Source organism: Vigna unguiculata, chromosome 3, assembly GCF_037176805.1.
Source record: "Vigna unguiculata cultivar grain cowpea cultivar isolate G323 ecotype 2 chromosome 3, ASM3717680v1, whole genome shotgun sequence".
NCBI classification, from domain to species: domain Eukaryota; kingdom Viridiplantae; phylum Streptophyta; class Magnoliopsida; order Fabales; family Fabaceae; genus Vigna; species Vigna unguiculata.
Genome location: NC_140794.1, coordinates 69,129,010 through 69,143,559, shown reverse-complemented (window position 1 = coordinate 69,143,559; position 14,550 = coordinate 69,129,010). Strand labels below are relative to the sequence as shown.

The following is a 14,550-nucleotide window of genomic DNA, read 5'->3' as shown; positions in this document are numbered from 1 at the left end:
CGAGGCTCCAAGCTCACTTTGTCTTGTACAATTTGTTGGGTTAATCGCGTCAAACAAAACCTTCGATCTGTCCATAGTGTTAGAATTTTATGAAACATGGATGAAGTCTAACAAGACTCATGCACGTGTCAGTAAAAGTTTTAATTTGTCTAAGCTTTAGGGTTTGTCCGACAAAACCTTCGATCTGATCACCAATAAATCAAATTCAGCGTTTCGGATGAAGTCTTTAATCTATTATAATAGTAGTTCTTAAAGAGTATATAAAACTTATCCAAATCATATCAAATACTTTACTGAAAACGGTACCACTTTACAAATGTTGCATGTTTGATACTTTTTTTTTCTCCTCGTAACAAACTTGAAAATGATTATTACAAGAAGAATTCTTATAAAATCACAAAATGAACCTGTATGTGTCACTGCTGATGTCAATACTTGAACTTGTGCGATGAAAAACAAACAAGAGACTTGACTAGTCACATCACAGTATTGTATATAATTTCCATGTGCAAGTTGATGCAAATAAGTCAAACAGGGTTAGTAGTGCGGAAATACTAACAGCAGCGGAGGGTTTAGCCTGCGACTGAGCTTCATTGGTGGTACTGACATGGTAGGGTATGGAACTATGTTATGGCATTAAGCCACCACACCAACTTGCTTTTCTTTTTTTCTTTACCCTTTTATTCTTTGTTTGTGCATATTTCATGTTTGATGAGGAGGCCTCTGAGAATAAGCTGAAGCTGTATTCACACTGGATAAGCTCCTGTTCCTTCCGAGTCCGATTTGCTCTCAACATCAAAGGTCAACTCACTCATCACTACCCTCTTACTCTCTTACTTCCTATCTTCCAAATGTCTCACCTTCCCATTTTTTTTCTTCTATTTAGGATTACCTTACGATTATCAAACAGTCACCACATTTTCCGAGCCCGGTTTGTTTGTTTGTTTCTTTTCTGTTCTACCAAAATTGTAAGTTGAGTTGTGCTGATAAATTCAGTTCCCTCTTTGTGACCTTCTTCTTTTTCCTTTGACCTGTGTTTAGAGTTTCTCAAGCACAACCCTATTGGATTTGTCCCTGTGCTGGTGGATGGCGATTCAGTAATTTTTGACTCCTTTGCCATTATTATGGTAAGTGAGTGACGGAGTGAGTGATTCCTCATTTCTTTTCCATTGTCTCATTTTTATTTTTCACATGCAGTACTTGGAAGATAAGTATCCTCACCCTCCTTTGCTGCCTCATGACATTCTCAAAAGAGCAATCAATTTCCAGGTACAATATTATTACTTGATTCGTTTCAACTTTGAATTCTATATCACATGCCATCTCTTCTAATACTTTCATCCACATTCACAGGCTGTCACCATTGTTTCCTCGTCCATACAACCTTTTCAAAACTATACTGTTGTGGTACATTTTAAGTGCTTTTTTCTTTTTTATTGATCAGTTAAGCGTATCTAGATGTTACACATTATTGTTCGTTTATTTCTTTTCTTGAAGCAACTTTATCACGACGCAAGGGTGTATATCATGTATTATTTATTTTGGTCCTTTTGTATTTGCAGAAGTATATAGGGGAAAAAATCGGCCCTGATGAAAAACTTCCTTGGACCCAACGTGTAATAGGAAAAGGCTTTATGGGTGAGGTTTTCTCTAACTTGTTCACCATCACTTTACAGTTTAATTGGAAAAGGTTTTTCGTGTCAGTTTCATTAAGTTGCCTGCTCAAAACTTAAGGGAAAAGTTCTTCCCTGTGTTAGTTAATTCCAACATTTCAACTGTAAGACATTCTGTCCGTATTCTTAAAGTTTGGATTTCTGAGTTCATTTACTCTGTCAAGTATTATGCCAAGTTCATTATCTATCTAAGGAACCATTGCACCATTGCTTTCAATTATGAATGCAGAATTCATTTCTCAGTTTCTCTAGTCATATGAAATAAGTTGAGATCCTTTCACTATGCTTTCAGATTATTCAATCCCTTCTATCAATAACAATTTCATTTAAATTGGGTACTTAATAAATTAACCATTGTGGTTTAAGTCTTTTATATTATCTGTATCAGTTCTATTAGTTATAGTTAAATTTATCCATGTGTCTCATCATTTTGAGTGAACAAGTCTCTTCCATTCCCTATATTATACATCACCATATGATGCAAAAATATCTATTGTTATGATAAAAATCATTTTGAGAAACTGAAAGAAAAAAATAAAATTATTTTAGAAACTTAAAGCAAAAAATGAAATAAAAATTAAATAGTTCATTTAAGAACTGAAATCAAAATGTTTACTTTACCACATATCCAATTTGAAAGAAAAATCTATTGAGTGTTCAAACCAAAGATCAATCATATATTAGAGACTGAAAATTATTTAAGCTAACGCTTATTGACAAAAAACTAACTACAGTAACTAAAACTCAGCTCAATATACAAGAATGAAATTCCAATTAAGAGGATAAGAACACATAAGATTGTTTTGTTCCTGTTATTGACAAAAAACTAACTACAGTAACTAAAACTCAGCTCAATATACAAGAATGAAATTCCAATTAAGAGGATAAGAACATATAAGATTGTTTTGTTCCTGTTTTTCCAGCTGTGTAACTCTGTTTACTTTACAAGCTAGCTTGTTATCCAAGAATAATGGCTGAGGTTGTTACTTAGCTTATCTCTTTGTAGAGATAATATCACCACTAGTTTGATTTGGGGTCTTGTTGTACATTTGCATTTTATTTTTTCGGTGAAGGGTGAAGGGTTGGGGCAATGCTCCAAATTATGCCTTTTAAACTTCTAGGGTCCTGCTCTCTGTGTGTGTATACAAGTATATATCACCCTTTGGCTAATACGAAATTTAACACAAAAAAATGCAATATTTTGAGCCATTTAATGGAGTGTTGTGGATTAGGATTAATTAAATACTGAAATGCTATTGTACATGTGTTTCAGCACTTGAAAAACTGTTGAAAGACCATGCAGGAAGATATGCAACTGGAGATGAAATTTTCCTGGTATGTTAATGGAGTTTAATATCATAACTTTTCTTCTTTTCCAAGGTCCGATAACCTAAAAAATAAAAATCTTCACTTGCTTTGCATGCCCACCTGCTGTAATGTAACATTTCTACTTATGCTTTGGAGCACATTTTTAACTAAAAAGTCAGCACAAATTTCTGAAAATGACAATGTTACACCCTTAAAAACTTAACTCAAAAGACACAAAAAAAAAATCCACTAATCTGATAATAAATCCAACATAGTTTAAGCTTTTACCAACAAAGGTTTTGTAAAACAACTTAATACATAAGCCAATATTCCGCTGAAAAAAAAAATACATAAGCCAATATACGTATGTGTGTGCTAATGTTGATGCATAACTACCTTAATAATGCTCAGAGTTTCCATCAATACCTGCATCATCCCCTGCTTATCCAATACAATCACAGCAGGGTATCCCAACAAAACACAAACAATTCATAAAACATAAATCATTCCACGATAATAGTTAAAGATAGCAATTTATACTAAGTTCTACTCATCCAAACAAACTTAAATATGACTTATAAGAAAGCTAAGAGAATATGAAGTCTTCAAGTTGTAAAAAATAACATTTACTTATTTAAAAGTTAAAAAGTTATAACAACTTCAACTAAATCTGATAGCTTGACCTTTACTCACAAACAGTTTTTGACCTGCTGTTTAGGTGATTTAAAAGCCATTATGAAGCTAACATCCAAAAATACAACTTTCATTAATATCAACAACACATCTTCAATGTATATCAACATTTACACATCCAATTAAAACAAAACTAAGTAATAACTCCCGTGTTACCTTGAACTGAATTGAAATCCACGAAAGGATCAAGAACAAGGTCTCGAAAAACCTTTGCACCCAGAAGCCTTTAATTCCAAAATAACAAAAACACAAATTACAAACAATTTAAAGGTTAGTTGAGAATAATCAAAGTTCTCAATTACACAACTAAGGAAGAATGTGGAAATCATAGGGATTTTAGAGCAAAAATTATCTTACTCTGTTTCCAAATCTAATTGGGTGGATTTGCTCCCTATCTCACAACTATCCATAAGTTATGATCCGATCTTGAAGAAGATGAGATATGAAATCAGATTTTTATACAAGATGAGAAGCTAGAGAGAATGAGAAAGGATAAAGAAAATCAATCGGCATGCACTGCTTCTTCCTTTTTTCTGTCTTGTTCTGTATCTTTGTCAGAGTATACTTTTCAGTTGCATGTTCCACATCTCTATTTATAATATAACAGAGAAATGATTATGGTTTGCAGGCAGATTTGTTTTTAGCACCTCAGTTAGATACAGCAATCCAGAGATTCAACGTTGACATGGTATTATTCTGTCCATGATTCGGCCTCTACCATTTTGGTGCGGAATAGAGTGTGATAAAAAGATGTTTTAATTGAGTTACTTTGGTATCATTACGATAGCTTCATTGATAAAAGTGTGTGATGTGATCTTCTCTGCCTTCATTTTTTAATACTCACCCTTCAACGTCCTCCAAGTTATGCCAGTGATATTCCCAAACTTAATATGGTTCTCTAGTAGTAAGATTTCTCTGTTGTTCATAACTATAATCTTACCACAGATAACAGCCCATAATTGGACGAGTGTAAAAAAGTATTATACTGTTACTCCATACTGATTAAATCCTCAGTTGATACTGTTAGATTTTTCAAACTTACACTTTATCAAGACGAAACTCATTGTGTAAAATATTTTCATATTTTATCGTTTTCCATACATACATATGGTATTTTCATGATACAAAATCTTAGTTCATATAACTGTCTGGATTCATATATCTTTATTCCTTTTCTTGTTCAAACAGAAGGAATTCCCTACTCTATCAAGATTACATGAGGCATATAATGAAATCCCAGCATTTCGGGAGGCTTTGCCAGAGAACCAGCCAGATGCAGTTCATTAGTTGAACCAATAATTTGGGAGTGGTAAGTGACCAGAACTATGCAATTTTTCATAGCCATATTTGGCTTAGTTCTGTGATGAAGATAACAGGGCATATTATACATTATATTATACAAGTTTTATTTGGTTTTAATGACTTTAAACACCAATCATTGATCAGAGAAATATCTGGTATTAGGTTGGAAATATTGCAGAAGCAGCAATTGATTCAGCGTCACTAGTTACTCTTGCAATAGAGTTGTTAGATACAATATGATGGAGAGTGGATGAAAGTGATTTATTTTGTATGGTTAAAAATCCTTGTGATTATAGCTTTCATCTCGCTGCTGCTAGTTTACTGAGATTACATAATTCTTAACGATCTACCTGTTCCTACTATTCGCTGCTTTGTTTCTTTGATGGTTTATTGACTTGACTGCATTTTGGACCTTCTATCATGGTCGATGCGTGATTAATGGAGTATGCAAATTTAGAGTAAAATAATGGAGATTGTAGAAATTTTATAAACTTTGAAGGTCTCTTTCATTAAAGTTAAAAATTTGAGACTCAAATTCTGAGTACAAAAATTTCTCAAAAGTTTATTTCTCATGTTAATGAAAACTAATAAAACATTTTTTTTCTAGGATTTAAGATTAAAAAATTTACATGGGTCTGCTTTTTGGTATATGTTTATTTTCCCATACTAAATTAGTCATGTGGACTATGCATTTAAAGTCACAAACATATTAGAAGAGTATATATATATATATATATATATATATATATATATATATATATATATATATATATATATATATATATATATATTTCTTTTTATTCTATAAAAAAATATAAATTTAGAAAAAAAGAAAAAAAACACAGCTAACACATGATATGACACCTATGTTGATGTTGTTTGACACTACATAACGAAAATGACTTATTTAATACATATTTAAAAAATAAAAAAAACTCAATTAAAACGACTTCAAATCTAAAAATCCAATTGAGACGGAAACATGAACAAAACCTTATAAAAAAAATAACACTGCTCTGCTACTCATTTATTTTCATTAGCATTGATAATGTTTATGTGAAAATACTTTATTATTATTATTATTATAAAAGAAACAAGATTGAACAATAATTTAAATCATACAATCACAGATAGATTATTAAAATTTTAAAAAATGTACATAAATTTTATGAATTCACTGAATTATTTGTAATCTTCATAACTAATATATAATTATATTATTTAAATTTATATTTCTTACTTGTCATTCTCTTAAGAAAGTATTCTGATGTACTAGAAAACTGAGATTGACAACTGAAATGTGTGACTAAAAGATATTGACTCAAAGTAAGTCTTGGTAAAGGTTAATGAGTTGAAAAAGTCTGGATAAAGTTTTTTGTGGTGGATGTTAGATTTGAACGAGACTTGTTCAATTATCGTTAAATCGTGCATTTTCATAATTAAATTATTATTTTTTTAAGAAATATTTAATATTTTTTTACTATCTCACAATTAGTGTCCTTAATATATAGGAAAGTTTAAATATAAATATTCAATATTTTTTAAAATTAATATGGCATCGAAATGCAGCCGTTCTATTTTTAAAATAAAAACAATAACTGTTTATGCAGATTTAATATCACAAATTTTATTAAATTAATTTTAAGTAAATGTTGGGATGAATAAATTAATAGTGTATTCTAAAATAGTAAAACTATATATTTCCTTAAAGACAAGTTATCAGGTGCTAATGACATTCAAAATAATATATTTAAAATTTATATATTTTATCATTGTTACCGATATAATAAAAAATATTATAAAATTTAACTGTAATTATAAAATAAATTATATATATCTAATACATTTTTTTAAGTTATTGGACCATCAATAATTAACTTTTAACTTTTGTTTTTTATTCTTGTCAAGCCTCTTATTTATAGATTTTTATTGGAGTAGATCTCTCAATTTGTACTTAATTTTATAATTTATAGATTTTTATTGGAGTAGATCTCTCAATTTGTACTTAATTTTATAATTGAATATCCTAAATATATATATATATATATATATATATATATATATATATATATATATATTAATATTTGGAGATTCTATATTTTTGAAATATTCTTCAAATATTGTGATTTGTAATTGAAGAACTAACTTAGGTAGATAATTGATTTTGTTGATATATTCTTTTAATATTCGATCATCTTTACTAATTCTATTAATAATATTTTTAAATATTTGATATTTTCACCTATCTACACGATATAAATCAAATATTTATATTCTTTAAATTTATTAAATAAAACTTGAAATATTAGAAAAGATAATAATAAATTAATAATATATATATATATATATATATATATATATATAATAATGTCAATTATCTAAAGAATGAAAAAAAAAACTAAAACTAAAATCGTCACATTTGTAAAGAAACAATGTGATTAAAATTTGCATAGGTAAAATAAGAAAAGTTTGATAGACATCATAGTCAAAACTCATCGATTTTTCTTTATTGAAAACTATTTTATTAAATTAAAAAAATTATCAGTTGAAATACTATCATATAAAGACTACAAAATAAAAAAGTACAAGTATATATTCTTAAGATAAGATATTAAATTGAATAAAATAATTTATTTCGATTAATAAAATTTCATTTTTAAGTTTTTGATGAGTTTATATATCAGAAAGTGAAATTTACATGAGTAGTTAAGAAAAAGTGTGCATGGTAAGTGAATTGAAAAGGATCTTGAACCCGAAAAAGAAAAGTCAGTGTGACTCTTATTCCAAAACGCCAATGTTAGTAATAAAATCTCATATTAAATAAAAGTGAACCTAACAGCGACACTAAAGTCTGCGAGCATGCGAAGACCAAAACCAACGTAGTCCTCCAAAATGGTAGCGATTGGATTGTAGCTGAAACATTCAATTCTACCCCTTTCTCAGTCAGGAATACAAGGCTCTGTTATCTGTATAGAGTATTGTAATGAAATAGTTGGAAAAGTGGTAGATAGAATAGTTGAATTGAACAGATTTTAAAAATCTAGCTTAATGCATATAAGTGGGTAATGAGTGGGGATACAAGTTGAAGGAATTGAATGGTGAGCATAGCAAAACAAGAAAGAGAGATTTGAATGACTACGTCAACTGCACACCACACCAGTGCCTGTTTCCAGTGTGGCTGAAGAGACACTAATTCAATGCAGTCTTCCCTACGCTGACAGTGACGCCACAACCCTATTCTAGATAACAATACAATAATCTTCTTTTTCTTCTAACTCCTTCTCATCAACCTTCAAACATATTACCTTTCTTTCTATCTCTCCAATATCTCCCACTCTTACTAAGTCTACATATCCATGTACGTGTTAGATTACTGTCTCTTTCAATATATGGTTTTTCATAAATAAAAAATCCACTTTTTTTTGAAAAAAAATAGTCCAAATTCTATACTAGAAATGGAAATGAGAAAGTAGAGCACTATATAAGAATAAATACCTATAAACCCATTATCTTAAGTTTTTGGGTTGAGAATGGTGTCAATACCTTATGCGGTTGAGCTCAGATTTAGTTAGTGTTGTATCTCCCCGGTGAGAAACATGACAGAGAATCTAAATTCGAAAAAAGGTTGTTGAGTAATTGAAGACAGTGAAGAAAAAATAATGTAACACAAGATCATAGTAAAAAAGTGTCAAGATATTTTTGTCAGGAGGTTCCTGAAAAGGAAAATACATATACGAGGGACTATATGTGACAGAACATGAAAAGGAAGAACTTTAAAGCCTTTACCCTAGAACAACCTTTATTGACTGCTTCTCTTTTAGTTCATTGTTGACTTTGGATTGTATAATTAATGTATAGTGAATAAATTTGGACGGAAGGTGGATGAGAAAGGGTTTCAGTAATCACATAGTTATCAGTGGTGAGGTTTTGAGATCCATTGAAGTTGATAATGTGGGAAAGAATATTAGTAGTTCTGCTGATTGTTTTGAATTATGTGTTGGTTGCAAAAGGAGAAACAAATGATGTGGATTGTAAGTTCAGTTTTCTAGTTATATACTGTGTATTTGATCCTTTTCTTCACCTGCGAATACCATCTTTCTTACATTGCAAGCTTTAGAAAAAGTTTGTCAGGACCAATTATTTCTTCTGGACATCTTCAGAGCAATCAAAAGTTAGACAATTATGTACACAAGATTTCAGTTACTGAATTGTATTCTTTGTGTAACTTTTTTGCAGTTAGCACACTAAAGTCTCTTACGAGTACCTGGAAGAACACCCCTCCAGAGTGGGAGGGTTCAGATCCTTGTGATGATTGGGAAGGAATCAAGTGCAAGAATACACGTGTTACATCAATGTAGCGTCTGTTACTGAATATGTTTAATTGTTTTTCGCTTATCCTAAGTGTGTTTTTGAGAGATTCATTTTATTTATTTCAGAACACTAGCAAGTACTGGTTTGGGTGGTCAGCTTTCTGGAGATATTGGATCACTGTCTGAATTGGAGATTTTGTAAGTATTTTAATGCATCTCAGTTAAACTATTAAGCTCGCGATTTTATGATTTGATCTATTTTTCGGTTCTTGATTCTTCTTTTTCTGCTTAAACTAGTGATTTTTCTCTACAGGGATCTATCTTACAACAAGGACATGACTGGACCACTTCCACAATCCATCGGGGATTTGAGGAAGCTGACAACCTTGTAATGCAGAATTGATTGCTAAAGTAGTAACTCGTTTTAAGTGGTTTTTGATGAAAACAATTCTAACAACAAATTTTTCTTATTCGTTTGTCAACAGAATTCTCGTTAGCTGCAGCTTCAGTGGTCCTATTCCAGACAGCATAGGAAATATGCAGGAGCTCCTGTTTTTGTAATGCCTTTTAATTCATTAATTGCTGCAAAATTCACTGAATGATGGTTTCATCATTCATGTTCGTTTGTGTTTTTAGTTTTGGCATTATAATAGAAGATCTTGGATCCTAGTCTAAATCATAGACTTCGAATTGCAGGTCTTTAAATTCCAATGGCTTTAGTGGAGTGATTCCGAATTCTATAGGTAATCTATCAAAGCTTTATTGGTTAGATTTAGCAGACAATCAACTTGAAGGGAGCATCCCGGTATCTGGTGATGACCCATTTGGTCTTGATAAGTTACACCATGCCAAACATTTGTATGTCAAATCTCTTATTCTGTAGTACTTGGCTTGTCAATTTTTTCTAACACGTTTTTCGTTGTACATACTAAAAACATTAACACATCTCCATTTTATACAGTCATCTTGGGAAGAATAATCTCTCAGGCACCATCCCTCCTGGACTTTTTAGCCCGGAAATGGCTCTCATTCATTTGTAAGAACAGTTCTTACATTTTTTCTTCATGTAGACTCCATTCAGATAATTGAACACGTGTAACATTACCCTGCATTGAACTGCTGAACATTCAAAATATACTATGTTGATATTCTAAAAATCCTTTTAATAGATTTTAAAACTTCAAAATCAGTGTTCTTCGGTGTATCTTAAAGACACAGCACAGCAGAGGAACAATACAGTAAAATCCAATAGAGAATTCAAATTATGGTTGCTACAAAGGGTTGAATTAACATATTCGTTTCTGTTTTATCTGTCGGGGAATTTTTAATATTCGATTCCTTGCAATGCTGAAGTATCTAGATTTATTTTGTGCACAAAAAATCTTCATTGTTTCTCCCATATATGTTAAAATATACACCTGTGATCCTGAAAATCTTCTTGGCAGGCTTTTGGAAAGCAATAAACTCGAAGGCAAAATTCCAGCTACACTTGGACTAGTTCAGAGTCTGGAGGTGGTGTAAGTGTCTACATTACTCCTCAAACAAGTTCATGAATTTTTTTTCTGCTTTTGGCATTAATACACTGTTGTTGTGTGAATAGGCGCTTAGATAGTAACTCATTGGATGGACCTGTGCCTTCAAACATCAACAATCTTACAAATGTTCGAGATCTGTAAGCAAACATGAAGAACATGTGAAACATTTCCTTTCCCTGCACCCACACTTTTACTTGAAAAGTGAACTTTTTTGGCTTTGATTTATGCATTTCAGGTACTTGTCCAACAATAAACTTTCAGGCTCCCTGCCAGACCTTACTGGAATGAATGCCCTCAACTACCTGTAAATTTCAAAGCATTTAGTTATGATAGTTGTATTGTAGTTGTTACTATCATTCCGTATCCTATGTTTACTCAAAGTTATTCTACCTTGTAATGGTGAGTGAGTAACCTCTTTAATCTATTTTGAAGGGACATGAGCAACAATAGTTTTAAACCATTGGATTTTCCAGAATGGTTTTCTACTCTCAAGTCCTTAGTAACATTGTAAGTCTTTCATTGTGCACTTCTTTGACCTTTCACCACCCTCTCTCTACTTTCGTGAATGAAATCCGGTTACACAGTTAGTCCTTGTTTTTCATGGCAGAGAGATGGAGCGAACACAACTTCAAGGACAGGTTCCCTCTTCTTTGTTTGAACTTGTCAATTTACAGACTGTGTAAGTACACCTATCTTCAGCATCTTGACTAGGGAAAGTTTCTATAAATATGTGAATTTATCTTTTTAAATAAAGTTCCTAATAGTAATCTATATTTATTATGTCCTAACATCTGACCACAGGGTGCTAAAAGACAACAAGATAAATGGAACCTTGGATGTTGGCTCCTCCAACAGCAGCCGGCTGCGACTTATTGATTTGGAGACAAATTCAATCGACAACATTAAGCAAAATGAAGTTTCAGGTGTCAGGATAATGTAAGCTGACATCTTTTGTGTATGTCACTGCATAGGATTAGTAATTCGAATAGTTTTATAAGGTGTTCCATTTTTCTGAACTTTTTTTCCTGCAGACTCAAAGATAACCCAGTTTGCCAAGAAACTAATGAACGAGGGACATATTGCTCCTCTTCTCAATCCAATTTCTCGTATTCAACACAACCAAATAACTGTGAACCTGATGCCTGCAGTTCCGAACAGACTTCGAGTCCCAACTGTAAATGCGCATATCCATATACAGGAACCTTAGCTTTCAGGTCACCTTCCTTTTCGGACTTGGATAACATAACACACTACTCAATGCTTGAGGATTCTCTTATGCGGTCTTTTAAGTCACATTTTGTACCTGTGGATTCGGTCTTGTTGAGCCATCCAAGTATTGATTCAACTGGGTATCTCAAATTGAGCTTACAAGTCTTCCCATCAGGACTAGATTATTTCAATCGAACTGGGACTTCAACAATTGGTTTTATGCTAAGCAACCAGACTTTTAAGCCTCCACAGCCGGATTTTGGACCATTTTTTTTTCTTGCAGATGGATATGAACACTTTGGGAACCATGGTAAAAACAATTTCACACACGATTGGAATAAAATTGTAGTAGTAATTGCTCCATTTTAAGATAACCTTCTTCTCAACCTTTCTTGTTGTGTAGAAGGATTGAGTGAATCGGGTAAACATTCAAACATTGGAATCATAATTGGGGCTGCAGTTGGTGGTTTGGTCTTGCTAGTGTTATTACTCTTAGCTGGTCTTTATGCTTTCCGCCAGAAGAAAAGGGCCGAAAAAGCGATTGGACAAAGCAATCCTTTTAGTAATATAGCTCTATACTTATATCTCCTGCATTCTAATCATTCACATGGAATTGATTTAACTAACATGCTTAAATTTCACGAGTGCAGAACGCTGGGATACGGTTGATAGCAAGAGTGATGTCCCTCAGTTGAAAGAAGCAAGAATGTTTTCTTTTGAAGACCTTAAAAAGTACACCAAAAGTTTTTCTCAAGTCAATGACATTGGATCTGGGGGTTTTGGGAAGGTACCGAATGTACTACTGTGATCGTAGTATAATCAACTGTGACATAAGTTCATCTGTGCTTATAATACATAAACCAACTTTGTAATGTGTAAAAGTCCACACACAGGTTTATAAGGGAACCCTTCCCGATGGAAACGTGGTAGCAATAAAAAGAGCTCAAAAAGAATCTATGCAGGGAAAGCTCGAGTTTAAAGCGGAGATTGAACTTCTATCAAGGGTTCACCACAAGAATCTTGTCAGCCTTTTGGGCTTCTGCTTTGACCAAGGAGAGCAAATGCTGGTTTATGAGTATCTTAAAAATGGTAGTTTAAAGGACGCTCTATCAGGTATATGAGCAAATGGTTACCAAATGATTCTCAATTTATTTCTTTTTTTACATCACTCAGTGTTATTGAACTTGCATATTCCTCTCTCTGCTATGACATCTTTGATACGATACCTGCTGCTAAAGGAATTGCTCATGTGTTAGATTTGTAACTCAATTTTCCTGTAACTGATTATGCAGGGAAGTCAGGGATTAAGCTAGATTGGATTAGAAGGCTAAAAATAGCCCTTGGTACTGCCCGTGGTCTTGCTTATCTTCACGAACTTGTTAATCCTCCCATCATACATAGGGACATAAAATCAAACAATATTTTGCTGGATAACCGCCTAAATGCCAAAGTTTCTGATTTTGGTCTCTCCAAGTCTATGGTAGATGCAGAAAAGGATCATGTTACCACCCAAGTTAAAGGAACACTGGTTAGTATAGTATCTTCCTGAAAATATATAAAACTCTAATGCTAACAATGCTGAGAATGGAGAACTTTTGGTTGGTGATGTAGGGTTACCTGGATCCAGAGTATTATATGTCTCAACAATTGACTGAGAAGAGTGACGTGTATAGCTTTGGAGTGCTAATGCTGGAGCTGATATCTGCAAGAAAGCCATTGGAACGAGGGAAGTATATAGTGAAAGAGATTAGGAATGCTGTGGATAAGACAAAAGGCTTATACGGTCTTCATGAATTTATTGATCCAGCCATGGGAGTGTCGTCCACAACACTGATAGGTTTTGACAAGTTTGTGAATTTGACCCTGAAATGTGTTGAAGAGTCAGGTGAAGAAAGGCCTAAAATGAGTGATGTGGTAAGAGAAATTGAGAACATATTGAAGTCAGCTGGTGCAAACCCTACTGAGGAATCACCCTCCATCTCTTCTAGCTATGAAGAAGTAAGCAGAGGAAGTTCCAGCCATCCTTATAACAGCAACGACACCTTTGATAATGTAAGTGCAGGGTCTCCATACACAAAAGTTGACCCTAATTAAGTGGTGTTCAACATTTTAAGTACCTCAAGTCCAAGCCAAACTTGTTTATATATTAGTTTGCTAGATGTTGCTTCTTTTGTGAGGAATCTTCATCTTGAGCTGCATTATTTTACTGGCTATATTTCTTCTCCAATGGCGATGTGGCAGAAGTGCAAAGAAGTGAACCAATGGTTATGCAATTTACAGAGATTGTTGATAGAGAGGTGAAGCAGGGAAGAAATATAATTCTGTGTTTATAGTTATCCTATGGGATTTGGCTCATTGTGAAGCACTGGTGTGGGGTGTGGACGTTTTGCACAAAATGATCCAAGTAAAGATAAAAACTAGTGAATTATATTTTATTAGTGTGGTTTAATGTTTTTGTTGTTGTTTTATGACACTTCAATAATGCTATTGAATGTGCAGAAGTTTTTATATTTTTTATTA

The 14,550-nt window shown here is 32.6% G+C and overlaps 2 protein-coding genes across 3 annotated transcripts; both read left to right on the top strand.

Moving 5' to 3' along the window:
* Positions 1 to 535: 535 nt before the first annotated feature.
* On the top strand, positions 536 to 5,338 carry LOC114177855 (glutathione S-transferase zeta class-like). Of its 2 annotated transcripts, none has more exons than XM_028063434.2 (11): positions 536 to 610; positions 720 to 801; positions 887 to 931; positions 1,042 to 1,127; positions 1,198 to 1,269; positions 1,354 to 1,407; positions 1,563 to 1,638; positions 2,947 to 3,008; positions 4,303 to 4,362; positions 4,863 to 4,983; positions 5,139 to 5,338. In XM_028063434.2, exons 1-10 carry the CDS (start codon positions 608 to 610, stop codon positions 4,959 to 4,961), a joined length of 639 nt encoding a protein of 212 aa, XP_027919235.1. In that variant the 5' UTR covers positions 536 to 607; the 3' UTR covers positions 4,962 to 4,983; positions 5,139 to 5,338. The 2 variants fall into 2 exon arrangements, with proteins under 2 accessions (XP_027919235.1, XP_027919234.1); XM_028063433.2 differs by having other exon boundaries at positions 717 to 801.
* A 3,381-nt stretch (positions 5,339 to 8,719) lies between these two features.
* LOC114176737 (leucine-rich repeat receptor protein kinase HPCA1-like) lies at positions 8,720 to 14,550 on the top strand. The gene is made up of 19 exons (XM_028061871.2): positions 8,720 to 9,007; positions 9,213 to 9,330; positions 9,413 to 9,484; positions 9,600 to 9,674; positions 9,772 to 9,843; positions 9,983 to 10,144; positions 10,248 to 10,322; positions 10,732 to 10,803; positions 10,887 to 10,958; positions 11,057 to 11,125; positions 11,254 to 11,328; positions 11,429 to 11,500; positions 11,623 to 11,757; positions 11,853 to 12,340; positions 12,434 to 12,592; positions 12,681 to 12,817; positions 12,924 to 13,143; positions 13,323 to 13,558; positions 13,642 to 14,550. Exons 1-19 carry the CDS (start codon positions 8,926 to 8,928, stop codon positions 14,122 to 14,124), a joined length of 2,874 nt encoding a protein of 957 aa, XP_027917672.1. The 5' UTR covers positions 8,720 to 8,925; the 3' UTR covers positions 14,125 to 14,550.